The 18,101-nt window shown below is 38.5% G+C and overlaps 1 protein-coding gene across 5 annotated transcripts in view; it reads left to right on the top strand.

The window, feature by feature from the left end:
• Window positions 1-18,101, top strand: part of ADAMTSL3 (ADAMTS like 3) — a 189,670-nt gene that overhangs the window by 113,273 nt on the left and 58,296 nt on the right. For all 5 annotated transcript variants that reach the window (XM_062000541.1, XM_062000545.1, XM_062000540.1 and 2 more), the window contains exons 8-12: window positions 5,204-5,278; window positions 10,582-10,739; window positions 11,720-11,831; window positions 14,507-14,645; window positions 16,197-16,247. In XM_062000541.1, coding sequence (XP_061856525.1) covers window positions 5,204-5,278; window positions 10,582-10,739; window positions 11,720-11,831; window positions 14,507-14,645; window positions 16,197-16,247 — 535 coding nt within the window. The remainder of the gene's footprint in view (window positions 1-5,203; window positions 5,279-10,581; window positions 10,740-11,719; window positions 11,832-14,506; window positions 14,646-16,196; window positions 16,248-18,101) is intronic.

Below are 18,101 nucleotides of genomic sequence, written 5' to 3'. Positions count from 1 at the left end.
ATGAATTAATATATTGCTTTTCCAGAGCTAAGCTATTAAAAAATATCCTTGAGATTGCTCTTGCTTTCTGTTTTGCTGCAGTGTACAATCGGCACCATGGGATGAATATAGTGCCTCCTGCTTCACATTCAGGCATTATAAAAGAGATTTTGTGGAGAGTTTCTGACTTTCACAAGCTTCAGACTTATGACTGGAGGTGATGAGATCACACAAGCAGTGAGAAAGACAAAAAATTGACATTGATTCATACAGTGAAGGAAAGACAGATATGAGAGAGTAGGAGGAGGACTGGCTGTAGAGATACATTGGGTCAAGGAAGAAGAGGAAGAGTGGAAGACTGAGATTAGATAAAGAATCTGTGGTGGGAAGTTGAATCAGAAACACTTGGAGATAAATGAGAAGAACCAACTGTATGTAGAGCTGGGAACCAGAATTGGGACTAGTTTGGCAGGAAAACTGTGTGGGGAGGGATAGAATGCCAGTACATTAGCATTTCAATTTGGAGAAGGACTATGTTTTTTGAAACAAATTTCATCATGGTCCTAACATACTGCTTGTCATTTCACATCATGGAGTGGTCTTGGAGAGGATAGACTGGATTTTTTTGGGTGAAGGTAAACCAGAAGGTGTGCCCCAGAAAAGCACCTAATATTCTCCAATAGCTACTGAATATGCAATCTATGGGATAAGACTAGAGTTAGTCCAAAGGAAAGTACCTGCAATGTGTACAGTCTGGGTGCTGGGTCGTCAGCACCAACTATTTCAATCTACAAATCTATTTACTTTGGTTGATTTACTTGGTTCTGTTATAGCTAGTATGAAGATTTCTCCTTTACATTCCTCATCTCTCTTGTCTCATGTGGAGAAGTTCCTGTGTCAGAATTATCATAGAATCATTTCAACTGGAAGAGACGTTTAAGGTCATCAAGTCCAGCCTCTGTCCCAGCCCTATCAACCACTAGACCATTTCCCTAAGTGCAACATCCAACCTTCTCTTAAATACCTCCAGGGACGGTGACTACAGCACATCCCTGTTGTGGGGAGCCTGTTCCAGTGCCTGATAACCCTTTCAGTAAAGAAATTCCTCCTCACATCCAGCCTGAACCTCCCCTGGTGCAACTTGAGGCCATTTCCTCTACTTCTGTTGCTTGTCACTAGGGAGAACAGACCAACCCCTTCCTCGCTACAACTTCCTTTCAGATAGCTGTAGGCAGTGATAAGGTCTCCCTTGAGCCTTCTTTTCTCCAGGCTAAATATCATCTGTTGTTTTGCATAGCATTTCCTTGAGATCCATTTGCTTGATGGGTTGCTTAATGTATATGTCTTTGTACGTTTTCTCCAGTGCACACAAAGTTTAGAGGAGGTGTCCAGAAGCAGAAAGAGATATTTAACTAAAATGAGTTGAGGCCACATTGTTCATCTCAAAAGCAGGTTGCCACACCTTAGAAATACTTACTCAACAATGCAAAGAACTGGCACTATGAGATGAAGAGGCAGCCTTGAGTCGTAAGACCAATGAACAGCAGGATGGAGGTACAGAGGAGAGGGAGAATGTGAGATTAGAAAAGGAGTTCAAGGACAGAAAGGATGTGTCCATACAGAGTTTGCAATGTGACTTTTATGGTCACGATATAACTGCTGCTTTCAGTAGCACACACCTAGCCAGTTCAGGTGTCTCTTAAAAAATATGTTTTGCTTTGCAGAGATTCTTGTCATTAGGCAGGTTTGCACATGTCCCAGCACCAATATCTTCTGAAACTATGCCTTGTATTAGAGTGGATTGTGAAAGACACTGCAACAAGACTCCAAACATTTTAGCTTTTGAGTTCTCTTGTGCTGGTAGTTGTTCCTGGACTATTGCTCACTGTATTTGGAGAGCACATAGGACTCCGATCAGAACTAGAGAAACAGCAGGTAAGTGCTGAGCAAATACATGGAAAGAAACAGTTTTTATAGGCCTGAAATAAACCTTCTGCCCTGCTTTAAGAGTAGAGAGGGAAAAATCCCAACTGGCCCATATGTGAAACAGTAAATGGGTCCACCATGGCCCACATGGAAAAATAAATAAAACCTGCTGAATTGGATTGAGCTCAGGAATGTGGCTCCTTTATTTTGATCCTGGGGATTAGCTCCCAGTCTTACCATAGCAGGGAGTCTGATCTTGCTCTCATTGAAATCCAAAATCTAAATCCACATTAACACCATAGAAACAGGATCAAACCTTGCCATCTGAAAGTAAAAGCAATCCAGGAGCCTAATCAGCAAGTGCTGTCTGTAGTGTGTGCACACACATTTGCATGAGTCCCTGGGTAAGAGCAGAAAGCTCCTTTCAAGCAGGTGCTAGAGAAAGGTGGCCCACATGCCCTCAGGAATCCCTACAGTAGAAGCAGCATTAGAATAGAGTGACAATACCTCAATGTTATCTCAGTTTTTAAAGTTAGCTTTATGACTCTAAAATCAGATTTCAGTCTAATGTTGTCTGTATGTTGCAGATGATTTGGGGTTTATTTGTTTCCAGCTTTAGACAAAGGTCAGCAATGAACTTTCAAAGATACCTAAATAAAGTATGGGGGCAAAAGGAGATAACTGGAAATTCTAAGTGTAGATTTCAGGGCAGCAATTTCCATTTGTGTTTCCATAAGAGTTCACTGCTTTTAATAGTGTGTGTCCTACCGATTTAATGGGAAGTGTACAACATCGTTTTTAAATGGGTTTACAGGGCCTTTTATTTCTTTAAGAATACAAATTATATGCTGCAACTGAGAACCAGAGGCCTTTGGAATATATAGTTTTGGAGCCAGACCTGGACAATCATAACTTTTGTTTCCTAGGAAGTTCAAGCTGTCCTCAGGAGAATGTGGAGTCCCTTAGGTCAACTCTGTCCCGTTTCCTTCCAATTCCCCATCTCAGTTCAGAATTCAAAAAATCTCGCTTTTATTTTTTACTACTATTTACTTCATCTCATGGAAAGACTGCCTCAGGTCTTGTCTCAGTCAGGTTACAAGAATCTCCTGCTATCAGACTTCTTGACAGGTCTGTGGGGCTGCAGAGGTTGAACATAGCTGTGGTGGTGAACTTCGTCATCTCCTCTAATGCAAATAAAATACCTTCTGGTAATATTGTCTCCGCCACAGTGAAACACCACATTTAGCACCCCCATGAGACTTTTGGACCATATCAGAGAGTGCTTTGGTGAGGGTGGAATGTCTGTAGTACAGCTAAAGGAATGTGAAGCATCCTGAAAAGGGATCAACGAGGCGAGCGGAGACTGCTGTAAGGAGGTGGAGGAAGCACAGCAGAACGACCCTGGTTGTTCTCAGGAGGAGCAGCCCTACACATCTCTGGACATCTGCAAATCTGGGCCTCGTCTGTTCAGTGTAGAGTGCCCTTGGTTCCACTTCAAAACAGCAGTTGCATGCATTCAGAGCTGGTCAAAGTCAGACTCTTATTTGAGGTTTTGTGCTGTAACTGCCAGTTGCTTGTCAAGACGGGATACAATTCCTGACCAAGGAGGGACAGATGGGCCCCTCAAACCTGCTTTCTCTCAAACACTGTGGAGCACATATGAATTCAGTAGTTATTTCCTTAGTTTAAAGATACACACGTCCACTACCTTCTGGCTATCTTTAGCAATTCGCCTGATGAAAAACCAAGATGAAAAAAGATATTAAGTGGTTCAGTAGTTAATGTTTTTTCCAGGGCTCCTTAACTGTATTATTGTTCTTACTGTAGTATTTTGCACTCTGGTGGAATACCCAAGTATGAAATTAATAAAGATCATATTTTATTACATCCAAAATAAATTGTTATATTTAAATGACCTTCCTAGAAATTGGCGATATAAAAACTGTAACAGAAGAAGGTGTTTATTTCAGAAAAAAATAATTGCAGCATTTGCTTGAAGTATCCTGAACATTTGGCAGGATTTCATACTTATGCTAAGGAGATGTAAACCAGAAGCTGATAATTTAGCATCTACTATGAAAGGGTCCGGTTTAAAGTGGAAAGAAACATTCTTCAGCTATTTTTTAGTTAAAACTAAACTCAGATATACTTCCTCTAAATATTATATGAATAACTCTGGAACAAATGCACCACTGACCTTGAGCTCATGTTACTTTTTGATTGTGCAAAAATGAGCTTCCTCTACACCAGCCCCTAGGTAAGTGTTAATGTCATCACTGAACAGAGCACCCACTGCAGGATGAAGTGGCCCATATTTGGAGATCCTTCCTCAGAGATGTGCAGTTATACCACGATGGAAATGGGAGACAGCACGTTGGTACTTAGTTGCTTGAATACTTCTCCCACCCTTTATTTGGATATCCCTGTTGTGCCCTGTGCATACCCTTTTCTGAGACGAGTGCTCTGGTTGGCATGAAAGACTCGGGTCTATTGATTTGACTGTTAACTGAGTTACTTGGGCAAATCACAGATTTCCTACATTTGAAATGGCAAGTAATAACTTTTTTGCCTTTGTAAAATGTGCTGAAGTAAGTGTGTTGTACTTTTATATATGAAGAGGGCATTTAGGCAGCCAAAAGCTGTTTTGTATTGACATGTCCTACTCAGGGCTGGTTTGGTTTATAGTTCATTTTAAATTGGGGCTCTTACTGGAAGGAATGATCTTATATGGTAAGTTAGATGCAGACACTCTGTTATAACATATACATTATAGCTAACATATATTTTCTCTTAACTGGTCTGTAATTGGTTAAGGGTTAGTGTAAAGTGGATGATTTATTTCCTGTAAGTCTTGCCACTTATTAAAGTTGTGACCTGCAGCAGGAAATGAGGTGTGGGCAAAATGAGACTGAACAGCTGCGGATTTTTGTGAGGGGGAAGTACTACTTAGCAGATTCCTTATGTCAATTCAATGATTAGGAAATAAAACTAGGACAACAGAGTGCAAATATGTTCCTAATACACTACTGACGTCTCAGTTGTTTTTGTTAATAGCAAATAATTTTCAAATAGCAAGAAAGATTTACAAGTCCATTGATAGGTCTTAATAGTTGCACAGCATAGCAAACAGATGCGGTGTCTGTGCTGAATAAAACAACGTAGGATTACTTTTAATAGGAAAAATTGGGAAACCTCTTAAGTATTTTCTTAGACATGTTTGACAGTTTTCAGTCTCATTACGTGATGTGCAAATGTCCTGATGCAAGACAACTTCTAACTGGTTATTTAATTTTCCTAGGGGAAGAAACTGTGATTGCAGTACCACATGGGAGTCGCAGTGTGAGAATTACCCTGAAAGGACCAGCACACCTTGGTATGACTGAGCTGTTTTATGTATTTATTCATAGTCAGAAGATAAAAACAGAACCTTGTGTCTGAACTCAATCAAACTTTAGGATTATGGGAAAGATCATGACCTTGATTTGTCTTCCTGTCTTTAATACCCAGCCTGGACACAGTCCTACAGAACACTCAAAGTCCACTTAGTAAAAAGAAATAGTATGCATACCGATGGTTTCTACATTTATTTAAGCCAAGATATTCTTATACAAGACATCTAAAATACAGTGCTACAACTACAACTGCATACAAATAATTATGTTAAAATTACTTTCAAAAGGTTTGTGTCTAGGGTTGATAGCACTCGTATAACCCAGCGCCAGATTTCTGTTAAGAGTCTGAGATAGTGTAAATAGTGCAGTTGAAGTCACACTTGATTAGTGAGCACAGTCAAGGAAAAGTTATCTAGGTAAAAATGGGGTAAAGAAAATACATAAAATAAACTATGCAAGTCTTGTTTCTTTGTAGTACTTTTGTTCTTTATATACCATCTATGAGAAACAGTTTGCTATTCATTAGATGTTTGTTTCCTAATATTTTCTGTAAGGCAGATGGTAGTATCTGTAGTGATGTCTTTACCTGTAGGACTACTTTACATAAAGAACTAATTGTTCCAGTAAGTGGGACTGCCATACAGACCAATAAAATAAACCATTAATTTAACATTTTGAGGATTTTTTTGAATTAGTAAAAGTGGAAGTCTGAATCATAGAAATAAAAAGGACTTCTGCTGCTTTGACATGTGTAGATAGAAGACAGAAATGCGTTTTTTAGATAAATAATTCTTTTGAAAATTTATTTGCAAGTATATTTGAAGACAAAGTTGTCATTTCCTTTCAAAGAAAAAATGGAATTAAACTTCCACTTCAGAGCAACTCCAGAGTGACAATAACTTCTAGGTATAACTGATATCAACAATGTACAAAGCTGAACTTACCTTGAAATAAATAATATTCACGTAAAACTGTTGCAAGGGATGTATGTAGGAGTGTTATTGTGACCAGTTCAGGTTAGAACTCTTTGTCTTAAGTAGTTCTGCAGAAGGAAGTTGTTTCAGCTTTGTATGAGGAAAAAGTACTGGATTCAGTGGCTCCTGGGGGATTTCTGGAAAACTCCTGAGGAACACAGAAGCAACTCGGTAACTAAGTACAGAGTGCTTCTGGCTTCCTACCCGGGGTGGTTCCATAAAGAAGCTGTGGCTTGGCATTACCTGTGTCAGCTAGTTCTCTAGCTGGACAGAATTGTGAAAAGCTCTTTCAACCACTTGCCCCAGCACCTCTGTTTGCAAATCTGTGAGGATTTAGACATTTATTATGTCAAATTAAAATGACAGAGGGGGAAAAACAAGTGAGAGCTGTTGTGGGGAGAGAGGTGGAAATTACTTTTGGCTTCATAGGCCAGATCTTCAAGATCCAGTGTTCAAGGGGATCTGCTTTGGGGCAATTTGCTTGTCCTGGGTGTTTGTCACTTAACAGGAAACATCCAGTGATCTTTGATCTGCAACATCATTGACTCTATGTGAGTGTGTCACTGGTATAATTAAAGGCAGAATTAAAAAAAATAACCACCTCTAGTTACAGTCTCCGTTTGTCTGGGATGTTCTTCCAGGCTTGTAAGGAGTAGAATTTAGCAGGCAGAGCAGGGACTACTTATTGTAGAATTTCATACTGCCTCCTGTTGCCAGTACATATTTCCTCTTCAAATAAAGTCAGCAACCATAGTGAATGCTCAAATAGCACTATAGAGTGTCTGGCACTTTTCCCTTTATCTTGTGTTCTTTTGTGCTTCATCCTGGGCTTTATGATCTACTGTTGTTCCAGGGAAACACAGCTGCTGGATTAATCAAAAATGGAAATGTGGTTGGGGATGTAGTGCATAGCAGATTTGAAACAAATAAATGCTCTGAACATTGTTTTACAACCAGCAGTGTAGTGTTTTAGGAAAGACTGCATTTCTTTGAAGCTGATAAGAGTATTTTGTTTGTGTGCAAAGACACTTTAAAACCAGACAACATACTCATCATAGAACAAAGGTGTTACTTTGAGTTTTTTCACAAACAGGTCTCTTGTAGTTCTGTCTGCTTGGGTTTGGTGGAAAATAACCAAATAATTATCACAAAAGTATTGAATTGCATTGGTTTTGGTTTTAGTATGGACTATATTGTGGCTTTTCTAGCAGTTGTTTGAAGAGCATTAGAATCAAAAGAAGACTGAAAGTTCCCTGAAATTAATCCTCCAGCAGAACAAACAGGAAAACCAGAAGCTGATATTTTTACAAGTGGCTAGTGCTAGATAACTGAGTTCATGAACTTAGGGATGTTAAACTGCACTAAAAGGAACTGAAACTGGTTTTTTTCTGGTTTTGTGCTTCCTTCTCTGCTTGTAGTGATTTGCATTACTCGACAGTATTTAGCTATGCATCTATGCACCACTTTTTTTGACAGATGCTAAGAGGAAGACAGTGTTGCTTGCATTTTGAAAAGTATGTGTGTTTCATTTTGGGCCCCTATATTATGCTATATACAAAGAAATCACATGGAAAAGCAAGAGCTTTTGGGTAGCAAAAGGCTCCTTCTTGTGCTGGGAGTGGGACCTGTTTCCCTGGGAATTCTTCCATGCATCTTATGCCCAGTGAGGTGTTTGCAGTGAGTTGCCCAAGCCATGCTGCCCTCCTCCTGCTTGCCACTAAGAGTACAGGAGGTTTGTGTGGTGAGTCTTCCATCCACAGCTGTGCAAGGCATTTCCATGGGGAAGCTGTTCTTTTTATCAAGGTAAGGGAAGTAACATGAAGACAGACAGTTTTAGGTCTTTGACACCAGTGATTGTGTTGTTAGGTGCAGAAACAGGTGAGCACTCAAGAGAATTCCCTGTGCTTATGAGTCTGCACATCTGGACTCCTAAAGCCCCCTCAGCAAAAGGTTTCCCTAACTTGGGATGGGAAAGCTTACTCCTGAAGTAAGTCTTCCTACTTCTCCAGATTACAGGACCCTGTATGAATGCTGAATTCTTTTCTAACGGATGCTTGTAAGCTGGTTGTGAAACCTTTGTTCCCAATTACTGCTCTGAAATCAATGAAGTAGGTTTTTTGGGGGAAACTGCTCCCTAATAACAATTATTATGTTATATTGTGTTTCATACACTAGATGCTTGGTTTCACTCTGTTTGAAAAGTCTATGATGACAAGCAGTATATACTACTGAGCAAGAATATATTGCATCAGAGGTTATCCACTGGGCTGTGGGATAGCTCTTCATCTCCCTGTTTGACATACTTCTAGGAAAATCTGAGCAGCTGTTCTCAGCTTCACTACCATGACCTCCAGGGACTGACAGGCCAGCCCTCTATAGCTGGACCTTGCAAATAAGCAGATGCTTTGAATTCAAATCCAGCACAGCTCTAACATAAATGTACGTCAGCTCTCAGTGATTATTGTGTTGTTGGTTGATGAACAGTATTCTTGATTTGTGCTTGGAAAAACATTTAAAGTATTTTTTATTAAGGAAAACAGTGTAAGGACTGTAAAGTAATGCCACATAGGTCACCAAATTAATATCTTTGACATATTTTTGCAACAACTGGATGTCTTTCTTTGCAGTCTTAAATGCTGGTTTCAAAGGGGTCCTGTACTCCTGAGAATCCTACTGACTTTATGTGGATTTGGAAGTACTTCAGATCTGCTGATTTGACTCTTGTTCAACAAAATGACAGAATAACTGGCACCGTGCATTAATGCTTACTGTTAAGCAGCATAAGTTTGGGGTCAAGGCTTGCAGAAGTTTAATCAAAAAATGTTGAGTTCTAGATATTTAAAAGGTTATTTTGTAATGCAATCTAGAAAGAAAACTTCCATAATAGTGACAAGCAAAAATATGTAGTAATTGTCTAAATACTTGTTCTGTTTTTTGTGACTTGTTTATATCTCTTTATTCCTAATGGAAATGTGGAGAGTGGGGCACTTTGATTCCTGGAGATTTATTTTTTCTCTTTGACAAAGTGCATTTGAATCACCACTAGCTTCCTACCCCATGATTAACATAAAGTCATTTCCTAGAAACATATCCTTCCTTAAACTTTCTTCCAGCCAAGTGTGTGATCTTTGTTATACCTATGAGTGTAGTGGAACCTGATGCTTAGAAACTTGGGATAATGTTGGTACCTTTTCAAGGAAGTTAATTTCTTCCAGAATTTCTTTACTCTCACTTTTGGGGATCCTCCAAAATACATTTATATTTTAAAAGATCTTAAAGAATAAGACAGTAATGATGGACTGCAGCGTTCAGAGTATGCTTTCAGTGCAGGTAAAACCAGATGCTCTTAACCTAAGTTATCTAGCCTGAGTTAGCTAACTCTGTTTCAAAGTACCAAAAAAGGCAGTTGGAGAAAGAGGATACTTGTAGCTTGTCAAAAGGCTCCTTTCAGCTAGCCTTGAGTTCATCTGAGATTGGTACCTTTCTCATGCAGCACACAGATAGATTGTAACCAGACCAGTATATTTCAAGTCATGCATTTTGCAGTGCTTATATGCTGTATTATGTAGAGTCCAAAATTCTACCTTTGTAATTAATATCATCCTTTAGCTTCATCCACTGATAGTTCAGTCTGTTTGCTGGAAATGAATTAATCTTAATATGCTTCATCTGTCTCCTGGAGGTTGTGGGCTGTTGGTTTAATCTGTTTTCAAGAAGTACAGAACAGCTCAAGAAGGGTTTTCATCACCACCTGTTCTGAGAAAGGGTCATCCCTCCAGCAGTGCTGCACCACCTCCTGGCTGTGCTTTTTGCTCACATGGGAAATACTCAGAGTTAGTAATCTCTGAAGTGGGGAGAGTGATACAGGTATTGAGATGAGTGGTGAGTTTGACAGCATCCAGGTTTCTCTGAAGACTGAGTGCTGCAATTGATATGCTTTTGAGCTGCATGGAAGTATCAGGGGTTTTTTTTGTGTGTGTATTCATTCTGTTTATTTTGAGTCTCTTTCCTTCTCCTGCTGAATCTATTGCTTTATAACTATATAGAGCACTTGGTGTAGGAAAAACAGTCTCATAAGTACTTCTGCTATGAAGAATAGTGTGTCCAGACAGGCACTTCTCTGCTGACATATCATGCAGTTATGTGTCAGCCTATAATTTGCAGCAGCTGATGTTCTCCCAGATATTCTGGGGTTTTTTAATGCACATATACGACTGTTACTTGCAACACAAAGTTGTAAACTTAACTTTCTGACTTTCTTGAAAACAAAAAAAGTCCTGTTTAACCTTACTAATCATACGTTTCTTTAGTTGTAGAGTCAAAGACACTACAAGGAGACAAGGGAGAGCACAGTTTCAGTGCTCCTGGAACATTTGTCATAGAAAATACAACTGTTGAATTTCAGAAGAGTACAGACAAGGAAATCATAAAGATCCAGGGACCTCTTGGAGCAGATTTTATTATCAAGGTGGGATGTGTGTATGTATAAATCTATAAAGTTATTGCAAGTATGTGCAACACAGTAGGTGACTGTCTGTTGGGTTGAAGAAATACAATGAAATCTTTTAGCTAGCAAATAATGAATCCTAGTTACAGTACAGAGACCATTTATACTTAGTGTATCCATCCACACAAATTAAAATGTTATTAGTTTAATGTCTTTACTGTAGTGGAAAGTAGCTTTAATGGTAAAATGGCCAGGACTTCTGTTTGAAATATTCCTGAAAGAGTGGAAGGGTGATGTTGTGCAGTGCATGGTGTTACCTCAGCTGAAGAGTGCCACTTATTGAAACACAGCATTGCCTCCAGCACTGCCCAGCAACCTCCCTCAGGCATTGCTAGTCCAGCCACTGACCATTTATAACCTGAAAATTTCTCTTCTACTCAGACCACGTACCACCAACTTGCATCTTACATGCAGATATTCATATGCAGAAACATCAATATTTGACTGGCAAAGGAAGGTATTAATACAGATTTCCATTGGAAGCTACATGTGTTTCAGTATTATCACATCACTTGGCTTTATCTATCATGCTGTAGAAATAGCCTTTCAGCAGTTTCTATTTTAAATCTCCAGTATCACACGTGTAGTTAGACTTACCTGAACAGGAACCTTTGTGCTTAGGTCAGTTATAACCTTTCTTCTCTAGCAAGTGCTAAACGTTTTGCTACCAAGAGATGACAGAAGAATATAGCCAGGAACTTTGCCAATCAATGATAAGTAATCAAATAGTGACATTAGTACCTTGACTAATTAGAACAACAAAACAACATACAAATGCTTGACCATTGGAAATTTAAATTTATTACTGTAGACTTTCTACAGTTATCAAATTACTGTTATCAAATTCCTCTCTGCACTGCTATTATATATGAATTATGTTTTGAACTGACATGCACAGTAGAGTACAGTATGCATATAGATCGTAATGGAAATTTCTTCAGACCAGGTACTCTGGATCAAAAGAGAGTGTGGTTCAGTTCTTTTTCTACCAACCCATCAGTCATCAGTGGAGACAAACAGAGTTCTTCCCCTGCACAGTGACATGTGGAGGAGGTATGTAGTGTCAATTCTCCAGGAGTGTTTACAGCTGAAGATCAAAAGTGGCTGATTTACAACCTTCATTCTGCATTTTTGTTGGTTAAATGTTTGTGTTTCTTTGCACAGGGGTGATTCTAAGAAAAATAAATGACAAGGGTAACAGTTGATTGGTGAGGTTACGATGAACATCGGGGTTTTTATACCTTCTATTACTTGAAGTTGTATCCTCCTATAAGGAAGAAGTGACATTTTCTAATTGATAAAAGATACTTTGGGAACATAAACAAAGAAATGCAATGAAATTTTAAGATAATGAAAAACAAAAGAGTAATCAAGATTTTTCTGACCACAGTAGTAGATATAAGAGTTTTAGAACACTTAGTTTTGAAATTAGTTAAACATAAAGCAGAATAAGTAAATAGACTTTAAAGAACAGCTACTTTTTAAGCTTCTAATATTCTCTAAGTCCTAACTTAGACAATCAGTCCTGATGGTAGTTAGAGTAGCAGATAGTATGCTGTAGCATCTACTTTAAACACTACAGTTTATACAATGATTAGACAAAGTATGGTTCACTCTACCACTACTCATTCAGCCCAGACTGCTGCTTGTCTTCTCTGGTTCTGCCTAAAGTGTGACTTTGAGGTAGGAGGAGTGTTTGACGTTGTAAGGAGCTTTATCAGTTCAGCCAACACTGCCCAAGTCACTTGAAAACCAGGCTGGGATACTAGTGATGTTGATGTAGTGATTTTCTTGGAGAGTATAAATACGATTTAGTTCTTGGGACATGAGTAAAAAGAGTGAAAGATATTTAAAAACAAGCAGAGTCTGGGGATCTTTTGATCAGCCATCCATTTTGGCACTTGTGCCTCACTTCAATCTGAAATACAGACAATATATCTGTATAATATATAGTCCCACAGGAAACTACTGTATCTTACAAGATACTTAGCCTCATGAGGTGTGATTCTGGCTGGAATTGACAGTGGCAATACATATCATCTGATGATTCCATCATGCTGTGTTTCTGAATTTTTCCCTGACCTATGTAACAAGGGAAGAAGAGTAAAACATCACAGTTATTTTTGAGGACTGCAGGTAGACACTGGAAAACTCGAGGGACATGTTTACCTTCAATGTTACTGACTTGAATCCAGCCTTATTCAGACTGGTATTATGGCTTGAAAATTAGAGCTACACGTCCATTTCTTTTTAAATTAGCCAGGGTTTTCAGTGCCCTGCTTTGTAGCTGCACATCTACAATATGAAAACTATAGTTACATCCACAGGGCTTGACACTTCATGGCAGTCCTGAGAGAGGCTAGTAAGTGAAGAAGCAAAGAAACTAAACTGCTTGCTTACCCATGAAAGTAGTAGTGTTAAGGATGGCATATTACTGAGGCAAGTAGAGAAATTGTATTGCAACTGCCTGGCTTTTAACCTGTTATCTTAAAGTGGATTTAGTATCCAAATTGTCTATTTGGCATCTTTTACTGGCAGTGAAAGAAAAAGTTTCTCACAACTGAGACTTGGAATCAGTGCACCACCATTCCCACTTGGATGCTGCTTCTAAGTTTAATTCTGTAATCTCCATGTGTGGGAGGGGGGAGCTTGACAGGCGTCTCAGAAAGCACAGGCAAGAATGTGCACAAGCAAGAATGCTTAAAAACTGTGTGCATCTTGTTTGCAAGTGGTACATCTTTTGGGTCCTTTCAATACTTAAAAGAACTGGAACATATATGCTCGGAGCACTGGAACCGCTTAGTTCTTTATGGTTATCACTCTCATGCATGATGACACTTTGAATCAGCCAAGACACACACAAGTGAAGCCATTGATATATGATACTTAGCATTTTTTTAGTAGACACTGGGACTTGTGCTGTTAGTTTATCGGCTCTATTTGGATTTTAATTTTTGTGGTTTGAAACTTTTTTTCTTTGCACATACCAGAACATCCTTCTTCTCTCCTCAGTTTAAGTCCAAGTCAGCTCTTTTGAATGAGCATTTTTTTTTTCTTAGCCAAAAAAGCAACCTAGTGGATTATAAAACTCAGATCCCTTCTTATAACCAGTCTCCACACACAGCTTTTTTTTTTTTTGCCAAGTAGTTACTTCAAGTTTTCTTTTGTTGGCTCTTCGACTAGGAATGTTCTTGAAACTATTTCTTGGTTTTCAACAGTCCAACTTAGCAACGTTTTTGGATTTCATCTTCAGTTCCTCTGGCTTTCTGGTTTAAGTATTTATTTTTTTTAGCATGCATGGCTGTGTAACATCGCTCTGTAACATACATGGTAATGCCTCCTTGGGGGAAGATAAATTGTAGAACTTGTAGTAGAACCATATGACTTTGTAGGGTTGCCTCTGTGACATGTGAGCTGCTCCAGTACATGTATTCCTGCAACACATAAAAATATGTATGCTTTTGCTCTTATACTGAGAATATTATTAGAATAACTTGCTAGAGTCTCATCTAGTGTTAAGATGGGTTAGCATAATTGTTATTGTGAATGGCTTTAAATGAAGATCTGCTCCTGCATGTTCCAGTGCAATGTTTCCTTGTTTAAAAGCAAACCAAAGTGACAATTGAAATTAATTCAATAGGCAGAACATTATTTGAGGGATTGTGGAGTGGAATAAAGCTACTTGAATTTATCTGTATTGCCAAAATTGAACTTTGCTTCTGCATTAGGTTATCAGCTTAATTCAGCTGAATGCTTGGATATTCGTCTGAAGCGTGTTGTTCCCGACCACTATTGTCATTACTATCCAGAAAATAAGAAACCAAAGCCCAAGCTGAAAGAATGCAACATGGACCCCTGCCCTTCTAGGTTTGTATAACAAATAAGTTTGTGTGTGTGGTATAGTCAGTTACCAAGGAGCAAGCAATTGTATTTACTTAATTTTAGTTCTTTTCATTGTTAAGGCTACTTAATCTTGGTTATTGCATGTGTTAAAGGGTGATCTCCGTGCCATCACTGACAAAAGATTTGTGTCACTTCCTCAGTACTGTAAAATACAGAGATATTGTAAATGCCAAGATGCCTGTTCAAGGGCTAATTCTACTTTATGCCTTTTGCTGAGCAGTATGGCACTAGTACAAGGATTTTGTGAGGTTGTGTGAGGAGGAAAGACTGCTTGCTTCTGGATTTATTGATGCTGCCATTCAGGATTTCTTATTAGAGAACAGTAGCTCCAGTTCTCAGTCAGCATATAAGTTTTGCACATGGTTTATGGTAGGCAGATGGATAAACCAAGTTAAAAGTTTCATTCTTCATTTGTCCTGAGGAGTTGATAATTAATTATTAAAGTTTGGGGGATTTGTTTGATTTTTTTTTCTAAGAATTAGAAAAACCCCAGTCGTTCAAAGTAAATACACTTGTGGTACAAATACCACAGAATATTATTGCCAAATTATAAAGGCTATAGTATACATAAATTGTATTGAATTGCATTGCAGTACTTCAAACTAACTTTTGGACTGTCTGGTGAGGTTTCCTGGCTATGCTAAAGAATCTTAAAATAACATCACTGTATCAAGTCCCAGAACCTCACATTAATATGCCAGCTGGCCGAGCTAGAGTTATATGCAAGAAGAAAAGGAAACATTCTCAATGGATTTCATTTCCTATAGCTAAACTGTCCATTTCCTTTCATTCCTTTTGAACATAATTGTTGATAGTGACCTCCAACAGGTATAGATGTGCAGACTTTCAAGTTTTTTTCCTGGAGAACTGACCACTGTATGGAATGGTAAAACTTCAGTAATGCTTAATGGAAGAGGATGCCAAATTTTGCAAAGCTAGAATGGGAAAATTAGAAGAAAGGAAGGCTGTAATTATCTTTTTCCTTGGAAATTTAGCTGATACAGACAGAAAAAGGGAAGTACTATTGCATATAATACCATAGTTCTCAGAAGTAGGGCTTTATGACTGCTCTATGCTGGACAGTTCAAACAAATAGCTCTGGAAGGGACCCAAGTATTGTTCAGGACCTACCTGTGATTGATCCTGTGATGCATTCATTTTACTGCCACTCATATTTGTCAACAGGCTTTGTTACACGTAGAAGCGTGTAACTATTTTCTTGTCACAATATAGCACAGACCTAAAGGCTCTCTGATTAAACATGTCTTTGCCAAAGGCTTGTTCATTTAATATTTTGTTGGTGGTATGAGTGAAGAAACTATATGGTGACTAAACTTCTATCTGTGCACAGATCAGATTAGTCATGGTTTGCTACAAGCGTAAAGGTAATGAACATAAGATTCCTTCATTTCACATTGAGAATTGCTTACTTTAAGCATGATCACATAAAAGCATGTTCTTGATCTACAGTCTCGGGTGTATGAAATAATGATACAATATTTATTTTATTGACAGTGATGGATTTAAAGAAATCATGCCCTATGATCACTTCCAGCCACTTCCTCGGTATGTATAATCAGGATAGCATATGTGTCAGCGTTAGCACCATTTTCACTGCAAATATGTTATTTGAGTACTAAGATCAGGGAATATCTCCTGATTTTTTACTGTACAGGAGAGCAAGTTTGTAACAATCTTGGACACGTTGTTGAAGCTTGTGATATATTTCAGTGTGCTTGGAAAGATTAGCTTAACAGTAAGAGATTGATATAGTCTTCTTGAAAATACCATTATGGAAGATCTCAGAATAAGGAGTTGTCTCCATAAGCCTTCTCCTCCTGTAGTATTGAGAAGAATACCTCCTTCAAAATGCATGTATGAATTTGTGGTTTTAACTTTTTACTTTTGTTTTGAAGATATATAGAATTAATAGATTATTTTGTAGAACACATCTGTCTGTTACAGTACTCTAGACATTCTTTTTCTCTGGAGAGATCTTGGTCTTCTGCACTTCTTCAGACCTACTCTTTGTTTATGGCGATGAAAGGATTATGTGCCACTTTAAAGATACTGAGTTGCTTGAATAGCTGTTGCCTAAAAATAAGTTTTTGCCTTTTAGTTTTTTTACCTGAATCGATTACAAGAACGTGAAACTCCTCTAGAAGCCTTAGATGTTTGGTAAAGAGTTAGGACTAAAAAGCATTGAGCCAGATGTACTGTTAACGTAAAGAATTATAGTTGATGGAGTTAGATGAATATTTATCTGAGTTGAACCTCTGCTTTATTATGTCATGAAATGAATAATGTGTATTTTTATAAAGAAATAAAGATATGAAGTAATAAGAATGAAATCATAGACTTGTACGGCTCAGTGGAGCTACTGATTACAGCTGATATAAATGTCATAGTTTATTTCTGTAGCAATTTACGCTTGTTGTGGATCTACTGTCCTGTAATGTATTTTTGCTTTCATATATAGATTGAGATTTTTTTTTCTCTGCAGCTTTATCCTGCAAAGTTCTACAATCGTATTCTGTGTCTCCTTCCATTTCTTCTGCCAATTCCTTTGTACTTAAGACCTCTGGAACTCAGCACAAGTTATTTACATGAGTATTTCATCTTCTGAACAATTCAGAGCTTGGACATCATTTGGAAGATAAATTTACTTTCAATTTCTGTGCTTTACTGTAGACAGCACGTTTGCATGACACTGGTGTGATAGGTTATGTCTGCGATAAAGCTGTTGGCATGTTCTCTTATTTCAAACACAGAAATACAGACAAAGGCCCACCTTGCTTTGACAGTGGGTCCTGTCAGAAGGTATCAGGGTCTTTCTGTGTGATGCTCGGGAGAAAAAACCGCAAGATAGCAGGTAACCAAGCAGGACTGAGTTGTGGCCAACAGGAAGGAGAGGGAGGAAACAGGCTGTGTTCCACGGGAAGGACACATAAAAAAACACAATTAAGATGTATAAGCACCTTGTTTGGCTGGAATTTCTCAAAGAAGATAGCAGCTGAAACAACCTGTTTGTATACTTGCATCATGAGGTGAATCTAGTCCAGTGTGGATTCAAGTCTTGCTTCAGTATCATAGAATCATAGAATGGTAGGATTGGAAGGGACCTTTAGAGATCATCTAGTCCAGCCCCCCTGCAGAAGCAGGGTCACCTAGATCAGGTCGCATAGGAACGTGTCCAGGTGGGTCTTGAAGACCTCCAAGGAAGGAGACTCCACAACCCCTCTGGGCAGCCTGTGCCAGGGCTCCCTCACCTGAACAGTGAAAGAGTTTTTTCTTATATTTAAGTGGAACTTTTTGTGTTCCAGCTTCATCCCATTACCCCTTGTCCTGTTGCTAGCTACTATAGAAAAGAGGGATGTCCCAACCTCCTGACACCCACCCTTTAGATATTTATAAATGTTA

The sequence above is a fragment of the Colius striatus genome, chromosome 7 (genome assembly GCF_028858725.1).
Source record: "Colius striatus isolate bColStr4 chromosome 7, bColStr4.1.hap1, whole genome shotgun sequence".
In the NCBI taxonomy this organism is placed as follows: Eukaryota; Metazoa; Chordata; class Aves; order Coliiformes; family Coliidae; genus Colius; species Colius striatus.
This window is presented reverse-complemented; position numbering and strand designations above follow the sequence as displayed.